Source organism: Talaromyces rugulosus, chromosome VI (genome assembly GCF_013368755.1).
Source record: "Talaromyces rugulosus chromosome VI, complete sequence".
Classification (NCBI taxonomy): Eukaryota; Fungi; Ascomycota; class Eurotiomycetes; order Eurotiales; family Trichocomaceae; genus Talaromyces; species Talaromyces rugulosus.
Genome location: NC_049566.1, coordinates 873,849 through 889,703, shown reverse-complemented (window position 1 = coordinate 889,703; position 15,855 = coordinate 873,849). Strand labels below are relative to the sequence as shown.

Genomic DNA, 15,855 nt, shown 5'->3' with positions numbered 1-15,855 from the left:
GGCACAAAGAGAGAGCAGAGGTGAGTAGTAGTCTCGATATACATGGCATCAACGGCACCCCCCTGGAAGTATACACTTCTTTCTTTCTTCTAGTTATTCTGCTGCGAGTTCAGGATGCGCAGGATACTGAGGAACAGGTTGATGATATCCAGGTACAGAGAGATGGCAGCGGCAATTTCCTCCTCGATATGGTAGTGGCGCATAATCAGCTGTGTGTCGACCAGGACATAGCCCGAGAAAATAAGCGCCGAGACGCCTCCGTAGACAAGCTCCACAGAGCTGTTGTAAGGGAAAAAGGCGGCCATAAAACCGAAAATGATCAACAACCACAGTCCGCCAAACAGGTACGGCATCCAGTGGGTGAAGTCATACTTGGTCTGGCAGGCAAACACAGTCAGGGCGACGAAGATGGCTAGTGTGATAACTAGCGCCTGGACGACAATGTGTGCATTGTAATAAGAGGTCACGACGCTAATGGCGTATGCTTCGAACGCGGTAAAGCCGGAGAGGAACAGCAGATTGGTCGGGTAGCTCTTGCGTTTCCAGTAGGTCAGGAACATGAACCCGATCGCGCCGACAAGAGACACGATCATCACCCAGAAGTGCTCATGGATCCAATTACGGTAAGATTCGCTGAAGAACGATATGCTGCTGAGGACCGTGGTCAAGAGGAGTTGGACGGTTCTAGGAGGTCACTGGGTTAGATAAATCGACCAAGGCAAGTATGGAAAGCAAACGCTTACAAGATAGAATATACTTTGCGAATGAACTGCATTCGAATAGGGAGTGTTGCCTCAGCGACTGTGCCTCCAAACTGCGATACTTTGTCAGTATTTCACGACAGACACACGAATGTATTATAATAAAAACATACCTTGAAGTCGTCTGGCACATTGTCATCTTCCGATCGCGGTTCAGCGGACGCCGTTGCATCGTTGGAGCCATAGGCGGGTGGGGCCTGAGAGTATTCAGGCTCATCAAACGAGTCGCGCTGGGGAGCGGGCTGGTAGCGAGTATTCGCAGCCATCGTTAAACTGCTTTTCTGGCTTTCTCTGACGGAGAGAGAGAGAGTGTGATAGACGCGATGAATGAAGGAGGAGGCACCAACAGTCAGCAGGCGAAGTGGCGGGTCGGTCACGTGGATATCGGCGATTATAGTCTGGCGCTAGCGATGAGGTCATGCATGACAATGCCGGGGCTAGTCCATAAATGGAATAACATATTATCTATCTATAGAATGTCTCCTCTTACTTACTGGTAAATTAAGAGTAACAATGCAGTGATAGTCTAATTGATAATAATTCAACCCTAAATGATAAAAATCATATAATAATATATGGACATCGCAATCGAATATATGGTATATGTGCATGACAATAAAACTTATGGATGCGAAATTTAAGTATTGCGGTTGGGAGTATTTGCACGCGGTGTGATAGAGCTCGGAATCTCAGGATCTTCCAAAAAGTCAGGCTGATCTGTGTCAGTGTCTTTCTCGTCGTCGTCATCGGTTGAGTCGTCAGTATCACCCAGCACAGGTGCAGTGCTAGATGAGCCCCCAAGGCCATCTGCTGGTCGCTTGCGCTGAAAGTCTTGAGAATGGGCAGTAGCCACCAGCGTACCGACTCGGCTCATTCTCCGGCCAGAAGCAGTTGGATAACGGGCACGTAGGGTCGGTGTTCTTCCTGCTGATAATTCTAGGTCTGTTTCAGGAGATGGGCGGGATGGAGTAGCATGAGCTTGCGGGGTAGGTTGTTCTTCGTCGTCACTGTGGTCTCCATCCAATGCAGCTGCAGGGGTATCTTCCATCTCGTCTTCCGCCTTGTACGGGAGAGGAATGTCTCTAAGCGCACGGAACATGTGTACGTTAGTACAGTGTTCATTCTCGACACGGAATATCGTCCAGACGCCTCTTCGACAAATCTCGGTGATATTGATGATAAAGCTTAAATAGGCCGAATGTTGAATATCGTTGATGAAGATGGCGTAGAATATCCAGTTGAACCGTATAACAACATCCAGCACAATAGCAGCATAATAGATCCAGACTCGGCGAAAAGCCAGAACATCACGCAGGCCAGTGTGTGACGCGTACAGATTGCCCAAACTCCAGTCCATTGCAACATCCCAGAGGCAGCAGTAAATTGAGTTGATCACACCAAAGACGATAAACGGGATCTGATAGTGGGTGACTTTATCGATGCGGTACAAGCTCAAGCACATATAAAATACAAGAGTACCCATGTACTTCCCAAAATTGACCAGGTGAGGGAATACATTCTTTGTGTCGCGATAGCGACGGAGGCATTGGAAGCCACGCCAAATGGCGGGCAGTGTGCTAAAAAAGCCTAGAAGTCTAGAATTGGACGAGTTGCATGTTGGTGGGTTATTCCACGCCGTGGCGTAGAGACAGAAGAATAGCTCGATATTCTAAACAAAGTCAGTTGAGTGATCCATATAAGAGGTTCTAGAACGGTCCTTACCCCCATGGCATATGTCTGAGAACAATACATATCACCGAGGAAAAAATCTCGAAACTCAACAGGGTAAAGGCCGGCAAGTAAAAGTCGCCACTGTAAAAATATTAGTCAATATTGGCAATCATCCGCAGAAGATGTCGAATCACGCACGTTTGAAAAGGCCCACCAAGCTCGAGAGTGGTGGTAAAACACACGAAATGGAAAGAATAGTATCAACACCGTGACGAAAATAAGTACCACGGGATAGTATATAAACATGTCGTTAACCCAAGAGAAATTAATCCACATAAAGAGGCCGAGCAGAAGGAAGAACAGAGAAGGTATCTACAATTGTCAGCAGCGTTTCAGTGAAACATAGTGGGTCTACAAACCTCAGTCAACTGACGCCAGTTGAGAACGTGCCGTGTGTCGAATTCAAAAACAAACGTGTAGTTTATTTTAGCCTTGGTCCAAACCATGCAGTCCAAGCAAAATATCATGAAATGAAAGACGATCAAGAAGTAACCTCCGTATATCTATGGCTACGTTAGTCTCCAGAGCAGCCATAGGATATTCTAGAATGACTCACCTGGAGCAGATAGGAGGTCTGCACTTTTACGGTGCTATCACCGTCTTCGAGTAATCGAATGGCCAGGATCAAACCCTGGATAGCAGCAACAATGCCTGCAGAGAGAAGCAGACCAATTCGGAAGGTGGTTGGCGAGTAATCGCGCGAGCGATGCTTTCTACGCAGTTTGCTGGCGGCAATCTTTGTGTTTCCGCCTTCAAAATAACGAGCATAAAGGTCTTCTACCACAGCCATGTGCCCTTCAATGACCTCGCTCTGAACAAAATAAGCTTTGTTGACTTTGTTGGATAGGTATTGCAGTGTAGGCCGCATATCAACCGACTTGTCGAACTTTTTGTTGATCTTGCGAAAAGCTTTGCGATTGAGGTAAGCATACGACTTCAAGAGCTCCAAGCCGCGATAAAACTCCTGTACTGCAAGCTTCAGCTTCTTCTTCGCGGTGCGATAAGGTACCTGCGCCAACTCTGGACGTTGGACAAAGTCCCGTCGACCGAAAATGGATTGTGGATCCATAGGTCTCGGTGCTTGCGGAGTTTGCAGACTCGCTAGAGCACGAGAGTTTTTCCCAAAGTGAGGCTTCCCGACTATCGCATGTGCCCATTTGTTGTTTGGGATCACATTCCGGTAGCTGCCGTGTTCCCCGTCTCTCTCGGGAGACTTTGTCCGCTTGGCATTGTGTATTTCTGCCGTTCTCTGGTCGCGCATCATATGTAACTGCTGGCGAAGAGCCTGCAGGCGATGGGTAGCCTCCACTTCTTTTTGCTGGTAAAATGTTTCGATCTTGTGCAATTCCGAGTCCAAAAAGTCGAAGAAATCGTCCTCTTTCTGGGTCACTTCGTTGGATATACTGCTTTGGTAGCTCCTGCCGGGCGATTCCAGATCACCCGCGGTGAAAACCCTCCTCAAGAAATTGGCCGCCTTCGAGTGACCCTCCCCCGCTGAGGAAAACCGCCTATGACCTCTATTCTTTGTGACAAGCGAGTAGGAAGGCGGCTGAGAATAGTTGGAAGGCCCATCCTGCGCAGGGTTGGTCGTTGGCGAGCCATTCTTGTGTATAGCTGTCGGGCTGTCCGGTTCAAGCGCAGGATCGGGCAACTGAAGGGTGGGGACGCGCGTGAAGTCTTGGGTAGCAGGTTCAGAGATAATGCTGCCATAGCTCCCTACTGTATTGGCGAAGCGAGAGCCCGGCGTTCTGAGCGGGCGCTGCTCGGCGGTGCGCGGGGCACTGTTGCGCGACGGCGATCCATTATAATCCAGCGGAAAGCGAGCAGCCGATGTCGAGGCATTCGGTGCAAGACCCTGCGATGTCGTGCCATAGTAGGGATCGTGGCGGCGAACTGGAGTGCGGTTGGCTCTCTGAAGCGCTCGTCGAATGGCCTTGATCTTTTTCTTGCCGAGCTAATCAATGCATCACATCACATCATCAGTTGCCATATTTTTCCCAGCGATTGCTTTGGAACTCGTACCTTGTAATCCAGATATTTGAGCCGCCATTCCGGAACCAATTCCTCGTTAAGTTCTCTGCAAAGAGTGGTTAGTTCGCGATAGAGTTGGGGATGGACAATCGGGCAACCACGAACTTGGCGAACTTCATGGCGATTCTTCTTATTATTTTTTCTTATTAAAATTCTCATCCAGTCGACCAATCACCGGCGAAACACATCATCGCTCGGCATAATCAGGCATCGCCCAGCGGTGCATTGACAGGGAAAAAAAGAAAAGAAGCAAGAAAATTCTGCAGAGCTAAAAGAAGGCAGGCGGCGTCATGGATGATGATACGGAGTATATGCCGGCGCGCCAAGGCCTTCGTTGATCGCCCAAGACTTAGTGAGTGGAGTCGCCTTGGCGCTAACACTTTTGATAAAGCAAAATCTATTCAGAAATTTCAATACGTACAAAAAGAAATTGTATGAAGAAACATTCCTCCCAGGGCACGTGCAGGAAGCGTTGATACCATTCGTCAAGCACTACAACACTTGCAAATGCTTTGCCGTTCCGTCTGGTATGGCGCCTTGCCTGCAATCGGTAAGATCAGTCGCGCTCTTTCTGGATCGGGCTATCGAATTGAGCTTGGGAGATAGTACGTAGCCAAGGGCTCGCATACCGCGCCGTGTATGTTTTCTCCAAAGGGTTGCAGGTTTCTTAAGGTGGGGAAAAGTTACCCCTTTGCGTATATTTAAACATTAGAGTCCGAGTCAGTACTACATGACTTCCAGAGCCTGACTAGTTATTTGCATCCCTGGATTTCAATGTTGTCTTGAATTTTACCATGATGTCAATTGATGACTGACTTGATTGTCTAGTACATGTACTTGTCTGTTGGGTACTACCTTAATTAGTGGGAAAGCCTGGAGAGTTGAGGCACAATTGTTAATTGAAGAGATGCTAAACAATCAGTATACGGTATTGTTCCTTACTATTTCTTTTTTAATATTGACATGAAATGTGGAATAGTAGGGCTACAGCCATGGTACGCGCGGCGTGGTATAGTTTGCCATCACTTAAAGCTTCATCTATGGTTAGGGTTATCTCCCCAACATAGAAACAAACTTTGAAAACCCTAACCAAGGCTTCTAGAAAGTTCATCTAGTTCTACTTTATAAGAATTACCTGGTACAAACCGTAATTACCCACAATCTGTTGTTGCATCATAATGTGTCAGGCAATTTGCCATAATCCATGCACGCCACCTCTATCAAGAAAACAAGACCGATGGCCCAGTTTTCCTCCAAATATCAGCAACTATTTTCTCAAAAAGGAAAGGAAGAAACATATTGATCAAATTCAAGTCACAATGCCCAGGCATACCTACAGAGAAGAGCACCCATTCCCCAAACGAGCCTTTGGCCGCGTCCTCGATGACGATCGCCCCGTCGACGACTTTGAAAACACCGTGCGCCAGCAAGAAGAACAAACAAAAGCTGCTCAGCGGGGTCCGAGCCCACCGAATCGAGCTGCCGCCACGCACGAGTACGCCCCGCATATGCAACACCAACCCGGGGGTAGTGAGGGCAAGACGGCGAGCAAGTACCGGAGTGTTAGCAAGCATTGATTGACATGACGAGTATGTGTCTTCAATGTTTGTAGATGGTTCGTCGAGTGAGGAGAAGTGGAGTGGGATTGGGTGAACTTGTGAAGACTGAATGAAATTGCATATAAAGTACACTATGTGTATATATACATGTATGTATCGATGGAATAATTGGTTGGATGTATACATATAAATAAAAAGCAAATATGCCACGTTTCTCCTGTACACATGCAGATTCCACTCTTCAAGATGTTGCAAATTCCAAAACCTCACATATGATAAGATATGTATTCCCAAGAATCTTGCCAGATTCACCCACCGGGTTTGATTTCCATCGGGGACTTTAGGCTGTTTCAATGTTGCTCGTTGTTGACCACTCCAGAGGCAATAGAGTCACCCTCGCTGTATCCGTTTGTCTTGTTTTCCAGCAATAAACGCGACGGAAAACTCGCAGTTGACTGCCCCCTGGCATGTTGATCAAGCGCTTCATAGACATGATGAAACACTTGCTCGTCAACATCGGAAGCCCATAGGAAATCAAGATGTTCGTATTTGGGTATCTCTCTGACGATAGTCTTTCGCGGAAGTTCGCGAAGCATGACGCCAATATCAACCAGACTATCGCTGCCCCCGTAGAGGAGCACGATTGGTGATTTGATATTCTTCGTTGGATATCTCACTGGCTTATAGTAGCGACTGTTGGTGCCGACAGCTAACGGCCCGCCGACTTCGTCGTCGTACATTTGAAAAGCTCTGTTGCGAATGATCTGAAACCAGTGGACAACAGACTTTGTGCTGGTAAATGAATATAAATGCGGATAAGCTGCCAGTTTCTGCGACTGGCTAATATTCTCGCCAGTCCAGTTGAAGAGCGTTCTCAGCGAGATGTCGATAATTCGTACAAAGATAGGAGGGTAAAAAATAGACTGCCACATTGTCGTTGAACTCAGGATGCTTTTGCGTCCAAATGCTAGGAAAACAACTTGCGGGGAAGCTTTCATGAGCGAGTCCACAATGCCGTTATACAAACCTGCGGGTGACATGGCTGGGGCTAGGGCAACAAAGACATCGACTCTCTGGTTCAAAGTCGGATGAATGGATAAGGCTGCAAATGCCTGTGCTGTACCCTGAGAGAATCCGACATATGATAGAGATGGCTGCTCGGTAACGCCCAAAATATATTCAATGCTGTTCGGGATATCATGAAATGCAAATTCGTCAATGGAAAAGTCCCAGAAATCGGCAGATGCCGGTGAAGATTTGGTGGACTTTTTGGAATACTTGTTACCACGGTTGTTGCCCAGCCAAACGTCATAGCCTCTTTCAACAAGCTGAAAAGGTAGGCACCGCTGCTCATCTGTAAGGCAAACCCACACTTCACTATTCATTAACAGACCATGGTGAAGGTAGACGACTTTCTTGCGGACGCCACTCTTCCCTGTGTTGACGTGTTCTTCTTCTTCCCCTCGGCGATAAGGGAGGCGATGAAGACCAAGGAGATAGCCATCCCCTGTCTGAACAATGTGTTCCTCAGTTTCGTAGCCGTATAGTTCGCATAGCTCCGAGAAATCGGTGGTCTGGGCTATGGACTCTGCCAGAGTCCTCTGCTTGTTTCCAGGCCTCCTTGTGCTCCTATTCTGAGGAGAGGATAACGTGTTGAATATGGATTTGGATTGTCGATAACAGAACCGAATGATAGCATCGGCTTCGAGATTAGTTACGTTAGCTGTGCGCTCGTTCAAGCCGGGTTCGCGACGTACGAAGACATAGTGTGATCAGGCGCAGAACTCCCTCGACAAAAATCAACAATAGCGATGTAAAGAGAGCAAGGTACTCGGCCCTATCATTCAAGTCAAATAATCAGTATACGACTTTCACATGAAGATAGACAAAATGCAGCAATGCCCATGGGTGACGACTGCAACGTACCAGAAAAGCCTGCCAATGAATGGAACGCGCGGCATTGTGGACTAAAAGCATGCTCAACTGTCAGAGTATTTGAAAAGATTGAATCAGCCCAACCATCCCAGTTGTGCCATGAAAATTATTGTTGTGGTGTTTCTGCATGTGATTCCGCACGAGCTCCGATGGCATCATAGGCTGGCGCTAAGGAGAGGTCCTGGCCAATAGAATTGATATTATAATACCCACCACGCTAAACTACTTTTGGTTTCATCTATGAAGTCATCAATTTTTTGTCACCTATATAGAATTAATGAGATAAATCTTAGAAAATAACTATGAATTTTATGTTGACAACTGCACTAAAAGATCAGAAATCTATTTCAAATGTGGAACGAAATACAATAAACGCAACAGAAATACCCAAAGTATGGCTAAACACCAAGCAAGGCCACCTTAGCTTAGACTCCCGGTGCTAGCCTACTGTCATCCGTTTGTCTTGGTATAGCTCATCATATTCTCAACTTGTCCGAGACCTTCTGTGTTGCTTATATCAATGGTACCGTGGTGAAGTGGAGCCAATTGTTAATTTCCTTTTTCCTTGATATACGTGGTAGAGTTGTAGAGCACTAGTCCTGCTGCTGCCTAGTCCCGCGGTACCGCAGCTCCGACTTCCACCATGAATTTTCCCTTTACATCGCTCGAACCCCAGGTTATTTTTATCTAGCCACAATCAGGAATGGTCTTGCTATATGCTAACTGCTATTGCGCTTTCTGTGGAATCGTTCTGCTGCCGGATCCCTTTGTCGAAAAACGAAAAACGCGCGGTTTCCCTTGGTACGCAGAGGTACGAGGCATCTACGCCACTGGTACTCCAATTAGTGATATCGCCATAACTGGGCTAGGAATAGTATGTCGCCCGAGATATCTCAAGGCACCGTTTGACAGGGATTTATCTTATGTCGACGTGGGGTCAGGGGCACTAGAAGAATGGGCGATTGGCGGACGAGCTGGCACGCGTTGGTGCTTCGGCGTTCATGACTCGTGTTGGAGACTGTTTCTCCTCAGGTTCAGTCATGGGCAGGATGATTACGTTCGGAACGAGACGGCCATTTTAGAGTCCGTTTTTTATCAGCTCTATTGCACTCCTTCCCCCGCCTCCGCCGCCTTCCAATTTGGCCATGACTACGAGGGTGCTGCGCAAACACACATACGGTTTTGGCGGATAAGACCAATACTGAGCTCACATTTATACGCTGACCCCTGTGCGATCCCCTCCCTGGATGACTTGGAAGCAAGCCATGGGCAGGTTAAAAACCTCACGTACGGCAACGAGATCGACGGATGTATGAGCGAGAGAAGACATAAGAATCATATCATTGATCTGCCGCTCGATCTAAAACTGGAGATACTTTCATACTTATCCTTTAAGGAGGTCTTAAATATGAGACTCGTGTGCCGATATCTAGCTTTATTTGCGGCTGTCGATGCGCTCCCGCAATCATACTGGCGGAGTAGGTTTCTTCTTGGGCAGGAGGCCGACTTTCTCTTCCCAAATCTTACGAAGCCACGGAACTGGTCTAGACTTTTCTTCGGTTTCAGAGCATCAATGAAGATCGAACTCCTGTCCTTGGTCAATAGAAGGAGAATCCGGCAGCTTCTGGAGCCCATTGCTGCTCTTGTAGACCTAGAGCCTGTTTTGAAAAATGGTCCACACGGATCCGCCTTTCAGCCAGCACAAAGCCAAGGCGATCCTATTCAAATAATCGATGACGAGAACACTGGAAAGCCACCTCAATTAATAGAGATGAGCGACTCCTTCTCCGGTCAGTTATCCTCTGTTAGTGCATATGAGACCTTGAAAGCGGGATGTCGTGTGCTTTATCACAGGACACAACCATTCATGCCACCGCAAAATCAGCATTACCGATGGCGAATAGGCGTCTCAACTGTGAAAATTGGCGCACAAAGTTTTATATCTGGACTAAACCTATTTCCATCGGGTAGTCAGTCTAATATCACTGGTCGTCTACTCGGATTTCGTAATCCAGCTTCCGAGGTGTGGATAGAAATCCCTCCCACCTCGCAAGTGAAAGCTCTTTGTGCAGCGTTTTCCTCCCAAGGGCTGAGAGGGATCAAGTTTACATTCACGAATTGCGATTCAACAGACTGGGTTGGAAGTAGCAGCGACCCAAGAATTACTCAAGAGATCCTCAGTACCACAGAAAATATGAATCAGCATTATCTACTTGTAGGTCTAGATCGTTTTAAAATTGTTTCGCTCGGTCTGGGCGAATTGACGAACTATCCCGGATCTTCTCTGGAGTCTCTCCCTCGCAATGTGTGATAGATTCGCCTCGTTTCTATGGTGTTGATCATCATCTGACCCGGGGACATCATGCCTACAATTTGATATGTTTCATTTCTCACGTTCATTACGAATATGTGTGAAAATTTTAATTTTTTTTTAAAAAAAAGAGCCCAGTTGGCCCTTCTGCAGGCAACCTAGCACCTTATCATATTTTAATGGGAATTGTCTCGATTTTTTACAAGTGGCTAATATGGTTAAGAATTTAGGATCCTGGCTTTTATATGGTGCCTGCTTAGCATTATTAAATTATCTCTATCTGGAATCTTGGTGTTTCCGATGACTCAAAACAATGGCTTATTGATTCTACCTAGCATTGTCCAATGAACCGTACGGAAGACCCAGTAGGACAAAATACGATGATAGCTTCTCCGGACGCCTTGCTGTCTTGAAGTTCTTACTCGCACTGATTGCTGATCCATGATATGTATAGATCGCGTGAACTTGTAGAGGATGAACGATGAGTAGATGTTCATAGTTTGTATGTTTCCACATTGAACTATTAGTTGGGAAATATGGGTTATAGTTTGATTTAATGGAACGCCGTACTACAAGCCACCTTAGTGTAGTAGTTATCACATTCCGCTCGTAACTTGATACGGAAAGGTCGCCGGTGCAAATCCGGTAGGTGGCAGTACTTTTTTACCGTTGTTACCGCCTGTATTTTTGACACATTACAAGGTATATAGAATCAATCGCTTTTATTTTTTTGTAATCTATATATACTGAGCGGGTACTTTTAGCTGCGTCTTTAACTATCTTTGCTACATCGATAAACGAATCAAGTACATCTTCGCCGCCAACATGGACATCAATTACCAACACTATTTCTAGATACAACCGATTACCGCCGACATTCTACAATTACAAACAGTTCACAGACGATTTGGCTCGCACGATAGCTACGCATTGATTATTGAAACCACTATCCTTTTGTAACACAGGGAAATGATCAACTGTATGTTCGAATATGCAAAACGGGCGGTTACTGATGTGTTGACATTCAAAACAGCCCAGTTGACTCCATTTGAAGACTGATTTATTTAAGATTTAAGCCGGGACTAATATAACAAGAAATTTTTGGCTATTTTGTTTGTTTGTTTGTTTTAAAAAAAAAACCTTCTTAAAAACCCCGGTCTAAAGGTCTTAAAGTTGCTGTGTTGTATTTAATATAGGCACAAATACAATACCTTTACAACTCCGGTAATATTTAGATGACAGCGGAGGAGCTTCGGGTGAGCGGAGGAGGTCCTCCCATTACTCACCACATCTACAGAGCCACAGACAACATGCCGAGCTCATGTAGAGATATCCGTAAGTCGATTCTCTTTTCACCTCGATATGCATATACATCTACATTGTATTGCGGCATCCTTTGGGAATTACATTTCCCAGGAGCACTTATCTGCGTCGCGCCTGACCCCAGCCCGGCTTGACTACCTCGACAATGACTCCGAACTGACTGACTGACCTGACTGCTCCATCCAGGCACGGCACTGGCAGAATGCCTCCAAGAATCAGACTGTATCATGGTGCAGCGCAATTCGCCTCATGATTGCCTCCGACCGCCTCTCTCCGATGATTTGCCCACGCGCTGTCAGCAATTGATGAAAGCTCTTACGGATTGCAAGTGCGCTACACACCCTTCCTCTCTCTCTCCGCTCTTCTCTCGAATACAACTCGCTTCTTCTTCTTCAGCAGCAGCAGCAGGTTTATATACTGACAATTTATCCTCTGAAATAGACGAGGCTTGGTCGACATGCGCAAACGATTCCGCGGCAACGCGCCGATTTCCGTGTCCAGAGAGGCCGAGGGCGGAAAATCGCAGACGCCAGATCAATTATATGCAGGCAAACCGGCGTTTTCGTCTGTCAAGGAAACGAGTGGTAACGAGGCCGAGATGGATCCTGACAAGACTAGAGGTTTATAAATCGAATGAAACAAGAAACCAAAAACAAAATCTCCTATTTGCATGGAACGGAGTTTATCATCATCGTTGTCATACTCTTCTTGGACAATACAATTTCATACCCAGATTTACTCGCTTTGAAGTGTATATATTACCGCAAAAGAAAAAAAAAATGAAGAAAAAATAAATCATAGGACGTCCTACATACAGCATAATATACATCCATTGCCAGTCAAGATATCAGGAAAACAAGGAAGAAAAGAATCCAGTACTTTCGAATTCAAATGCAGTCCCCTCTCATAAGTCCATAATCAATATAGCTTAAAAAATAATCTCTAATTTACCTTTTTGATCTTGGCCTCGGCCGAAGGCGATGGCGCCGAGTATAACCAGACAAACACGAAAGCGAGGAATCCGCCAATGACGGACCAAAGCCCGGCGATCCAGACCCAGCCGCCAGTAATCTTCCAGCTGCGAGGGTATTCATCGTGCGCGAAATGGCGGACAGTGACTTCGTGCTTCTCTTCGATGTAGGTCAGGTATGGGCGTTGGTAGTTGACACGGAACGAGAAAATTCCGTGTTGGTCTGGCGATGTGAAGGTGGTGCTGAAGATTGTGCTATTCTCGGTACGAGTCTTGGGCTGCAGGTTCAAGAGGTGGAATGGGGAAAGCATGGTGAATTCAAGCTGGACCTCGTCTTCGGGGACGGCTTCGAACGGCACCCACTTGTCAAATTCGTATTCGGAGAGTTCAATCTCAAAGGTCTGGTGATGTGTTAATTCTGACTCCGAAATTTTTATGAATAGGTATACTCACAATGTCATTCTTGATACGGTAAATGATTGGGTTCACTTCGCCCTCGATGTTACCCTCCTTGTCGGTGAGATAGTGCTCAACCTTTCCAACTTTGAGGACACCAATTTCCTGGAAAGTCCATGCTGTGAGGTATTTGGCAAATTCTCGGTTGGCAGTCTTTGATGCCTTCTTGTCGTTAGGTCCCTGGACAGAGGCAGAAAACCACTTGTCTTCCAAAGCCTCCACAGATCCCAAAACGGTGAAACGAGCAGAGTTTCTGCCCTGCAGGGTCGACACAAGGGCCAACTGCGAGCCCGTCGCAAAGCTATCCTCAGCACTGCCAGAATCTTCCTTGACATTGTAGCTGTAAGCAGTCTCCGGGGCGCGCAGGATGGGCGCGAGCAGAGGACTGGCGTTGCCCAGAGACTGGCCGACTGGCCGGGGGAATGCCAGCACACCATCGCCTGAAAAGTATGGCTTCAAATCCGGCCTCGGGGGGCTGGGACGGGGTAGCAGGAGGATGTCGTGCTTTTCAGCGGCAGAGAGAACATCGTAGTTGAAGTGGTCGACGACAGCCGACGAACGATCGGGGGAGATGTGGAGGTCCAGTTCGAGAAGAAGCGAGCTCACAGCGCTCGAGGTCGACGACTTGCCGGAAAGGGCAAGAAGAATGTTTCCATCGCTGTTGACAAAGTCAACCAACAGCTTAGGTGTCAATGCCGGGCCGAGTCCTATTCGCAGTCAGAATTAACGAGCCAAAAGAACGTGCAGATATCCAACTAACCCTTGGACTTTGGTGGGAGGATCAAAACGTGGTCGTACGATCTCTCTCCGAGTTCGAATAGCGACAGCTTCTCGTTCTTGGGCGACTCAAATGTAATGTCATATCCTCGACCTGTGCAGGCAGTCATTTAGCATCGACAGCACGTTCCAACGTAAGAAACCCAACTGTACCTTCCAGATCCGCCCAAAACGTCGAGTATAGGCTCTTCTCCTCCTCCAGAACAACCAGCAACCGGGATCCCGAGCTGCTCAAGGCATAGGCGCAAGCTCCCCAGAAGCCAAGAAGAACAGAAAGCAACAGCCTCATTGTGACAAGAGGCCTCCGCGCAAGGCGGGCTTTTTGGGATTGAAGTAGTGGAAAGAGACGAAACAAACGGGCAATCCACACAATTGAATGGTGGGCAGCTGGAAAAAGGGACTCTTCTCGAGAAGGGAAAGAGAGTAACTAAGTTGTCTCGAGCTGTCAAGTTGTATGCGGATCGGGCGACGTGTTGCTCCGGGCGGTGCCAAGACTTTCGAGAGCTAGGGCTTGGGCTAGCGCCACTTTCCGTCGTCAGTCCTCGACCTCACCTCCGCAACTAGCAAAGCGACTGGTCTTCAAAACTGCCATTGCTGCGTCTGCCACGACATCCACGGCTACTTGACGGCATAGACACCGCCTGGTCTGATCCGTCTATCGATCTCGCACGATATATTTTCTCCGCGCCCCTCCGCGTTCCTCATACGACTTTCACACACGCAACGATGTCGGTGCCGCAATTCTGGTCCCAGCCTCTGCGCTACATCCGCTGGGCCTCGCACGAGAAGCCAGCTATCTTCTTCTCGATCGTCCTCGGCTCGCTTGGCCCTGTTGCTCTCGTTTCCATCCCTCCGGTTCGCCGGTACTTTGGCGACGTGGACCCGGAGCCGATCCCATTCACATATCCAAGTCAGTCCATACTCAATTGCGCCTTTCGCTGTGTTTCTTTTTTTTCTTTTTGGCATGAATTTATGCCTAATGTAAATCTACCTTTGATGAAAACAAATTGCTAATAGATTTCTGTGTTGAATTTAGTCCCCAAAGGTCCGCGTGCGATCCCGAAAGGCTTTGACGACGAATAAGCTTCCAATGGCTGTCAAGTTCAAACAACATCTGATTTCATTTTTTTATAACGATATACACATCGGATTGCGAGGATACCAGGCTGTAGCTCAATGACGAACCATCCCATCAGATCGCCTGGTTTATATCTGCATGTTCGTCCCATGATTTGACACTCATTAACTGGTGTTTGGGGCTCGAAGATTACAATTGTACATAGAAAAGGTTGAATAATTTTTGAAAAATCCTACAGTGTTCATTTGTTGGCAGGATATCGCAAGAGTATGAAAGAACATGGGTCAAGCTAGTACTTAAATGCTGCAAACCGTAAAACAGAGTCAAAGCTTCCTAGGATGATTCCTTGTCATGTCGAATCACAACCCCCTCATTCCGAATAGCTGGACTAACTATCTAAGGGGGGAAATATCAAGACTGATCAACCGTCTGTTCGCTGCCAGGTGGATGGAAGTTGGTCCCAAGCGTGTCAGGTACGCCAGGCGGAATTCCTCCCTCCTTTTCGACCTCCATATCGTCGTCATCGCTGTCCGACAAAAATGAAGGCATAAAGGTACTGTCATCGTCATCACTATTCCAGGGTTGGTCCGCTGCGGTCACCTTGGTGCAAAGAAGATGGTCAATCGGATCTCCCGAGTCGAGCTCAAGCTGAGTCTTGTTCTGCATCAAGGCTTTGACGTAGGTGCGCACTTCCCATTTGATCTGACGCACTTTGTCGTATAGAATGGTGCGTGCTTTCTGGGACATTGGACACAGATTGTGAAAATTTATGTAGTCTTGTGCATTTAGGTAGGATGAACCCCCTTCATGTAGGGCTTTGTAGAGCATGGCTCCTCCATCAATACCGTCTCGCCCGCGCCGTTCAATGCCAACGACTTGGTGAAACCATTGGTGGTGGATTACAATAGCCATCCACATGTACA

The 15,855-nt window shown here is 47.2% G+C and overlaps 9 protein-coding genes and 1 non-coding gene across 10 annotated transcripts; 5 read left to right on the top strand and 5 right to left on the bottom strand.

The window, feature by feature from the left end:
- Positions 1-89: 89 nt before the first annotated feature.
- TRUGW13939_10659 (uncharacterized protein) lies at positions 90-1,027 on the bottom strand (the record flags this gene model as incomplete). The annotated part of the gene is made up of 3 exons (XM_035493769.1): positions 90-684; positions 744-814; positions 875-1,027. The coding sequence occupies 3 exons, from the start codon at positions 1,025-1,027 to the stop codon at positions 90-92; spliced, it is 819 nt and encodes a 272-aa protein (XP_035349662.1).
- A 371-nt stretch (positions 1,028-1,398) lies between these two features.
- TRUGW13939_10658 (uncharacterized protein) lies at positions 1,399-4,642 on the bottom strand (the record flags this gene model as incomplete). The annotated part of the gene is made up of 7 exons (XM_035493768.1): positions 1,399-2,430; positions 2,484-2,573; positions 2,631-2,804; positions 2,852-2,995; positions 3,049-4,446; positions 4,515-4,569; positions 4,629-4,642. The coding sequence occupies 7 exons, from the start codon at positions 4,640-4,642 to the stop codon at positions 1,399-1,401; spliced, it is 2,907 nt and encodes a 968-aa protein (XP_035349661.1).
- Positions 4,643-5,842: 1,200 nt separating this feature from the next.
- Positions 5,843-6,100, top strand: TRUGW13939_10657 (uncharacterized protein; the record flags this gene model as incomplete). The annotated part of the gene is made up of 1 exon (XM_035493767.1): positions 5,843-6,100. One exon carries the CDS (start codon positions 5,843-5,845, stop codon positions 6,098-6,100), a length of 258 nt encoding a protein of 85 aa, XP_035349660.1.
- A 332-nt stretch (positions 6,101-6,432) lies between these two features.
- On the bottom strand, positions 6,433-8,043 carry TRUGW13939_10656 (uncharacterized protein; the record flags this gene model as incomplete). The annotated part of the gene is made up of 3 exons (XM_035493766.1): positions 6,433-7,784; positions 7,840-7,919; positions 8,009-8,043. 3 exons carry the CDS (start codon positions 8,041-8,043, stop codon positions 6,433-6,435), a joined length of 1,467 nt encoding a protein of 488 aa, XP_035349659.1.
- A 1,547-nt stretch (positions 8,044-9,590) lies between these two features.
- Positions 9,591-10,328, top strand: TRUGW13939_10655 (uncharacterized protein; the record flags this gene model as incomplete). The annotated part of the gene is made up of 1 exon (XM_035493765.1): positions 9,591-10,328. The coding sequence occupies one exon, from the start codon at positions 9,591-9,593 to the stop codon at positions 10,326-10,328; it is 738 nt and encodes a 245-aa protein (XP_035349658.1).
- Positions 10,329-10,903: 575 nt separating this feature from the next.
- TRUGW13939_10654 lies at positions 10,904-10,983 on the top strand. The gene has a single exon. It is a non-coding gene; the product is annotated as a tRNA-Thr (tRNA).
- Positions 10,984-11,638: 655 nt separating this feature from the next.
- Positions 11,639-12,279, top strand: TRUGW13939_10653 (uncharacterized protein; the record flags this gene model as incomplete). The annotated part of the gene is made up of 3 exons (XM_035493764.1): positions 11,639-11,663; positions 11,838-11,979; positions 12,093-12,279. 3 exons carry the CDS (start codon positions 11,639-11,641, stop codon positions 12,277-12,279), a joined length of 354 nt encoding a protein of 117 aa, XP_035349657.1.
- A 314-nt stretch (positions 12,280-12,593) lies between these two features.
- TRUGW13939_10652 (uncharacterized protein) lies at positions 12,594-14,143 on the bottom strand (the record flags this gene model as incomplete). The annotated part of the gene is made up of 4 exons (XM_035493763.1): positions 12,594-13,022; positions 13,075-13,784; positions 13,838-13,948; positions 14,008-14,143. 4 exons carry the CDS (start codon positions 14,141-14,143, stop codon positions 12,594-12,596), a joined length of 1,386 nt encoding a protein of 461 aa, XP_035349656.1.
- Positions 14,144-14,580: 437 nt separating this feature from the next.
- On the top strand, positions 14,581-14,937 carry TRUGW13939_10651 (uncharacterized protein; the record flags this gene model as incomplete). Its single annotated transcript, XM_035493762.1, has 2 exons — positions 14,581-14,764; positions 14,891-14,937. 2 exons carry the CDS (start codon positions 14,581-14,583, stop codon positions 14,935-14,937), a joined length of 231 nt encoding a protein of 76 aa, XP_035349655.1.
- Positions 14,938-15,343: 406 nt separating this feature from the next.
- TRUGW13939_10650 (uncharacterized protein) lies at positions 15,344-15,844 on the bottom strand (the record flags this gene model as incomplete). The annotated part of the gene is made up of 1 exon (XM_035493761.1): positions 15,344-15,844. The coding sequence occupies one exon, from the start codon at positions 15,842-15,844 to the stop codon at positions 15,344-15,346; it is 501 nt and encodes a 166-aa protein (XP_035349654.1).
- Between the last annotated feature and the right edge of the window lie 11 nt (positions 15,845-15,855).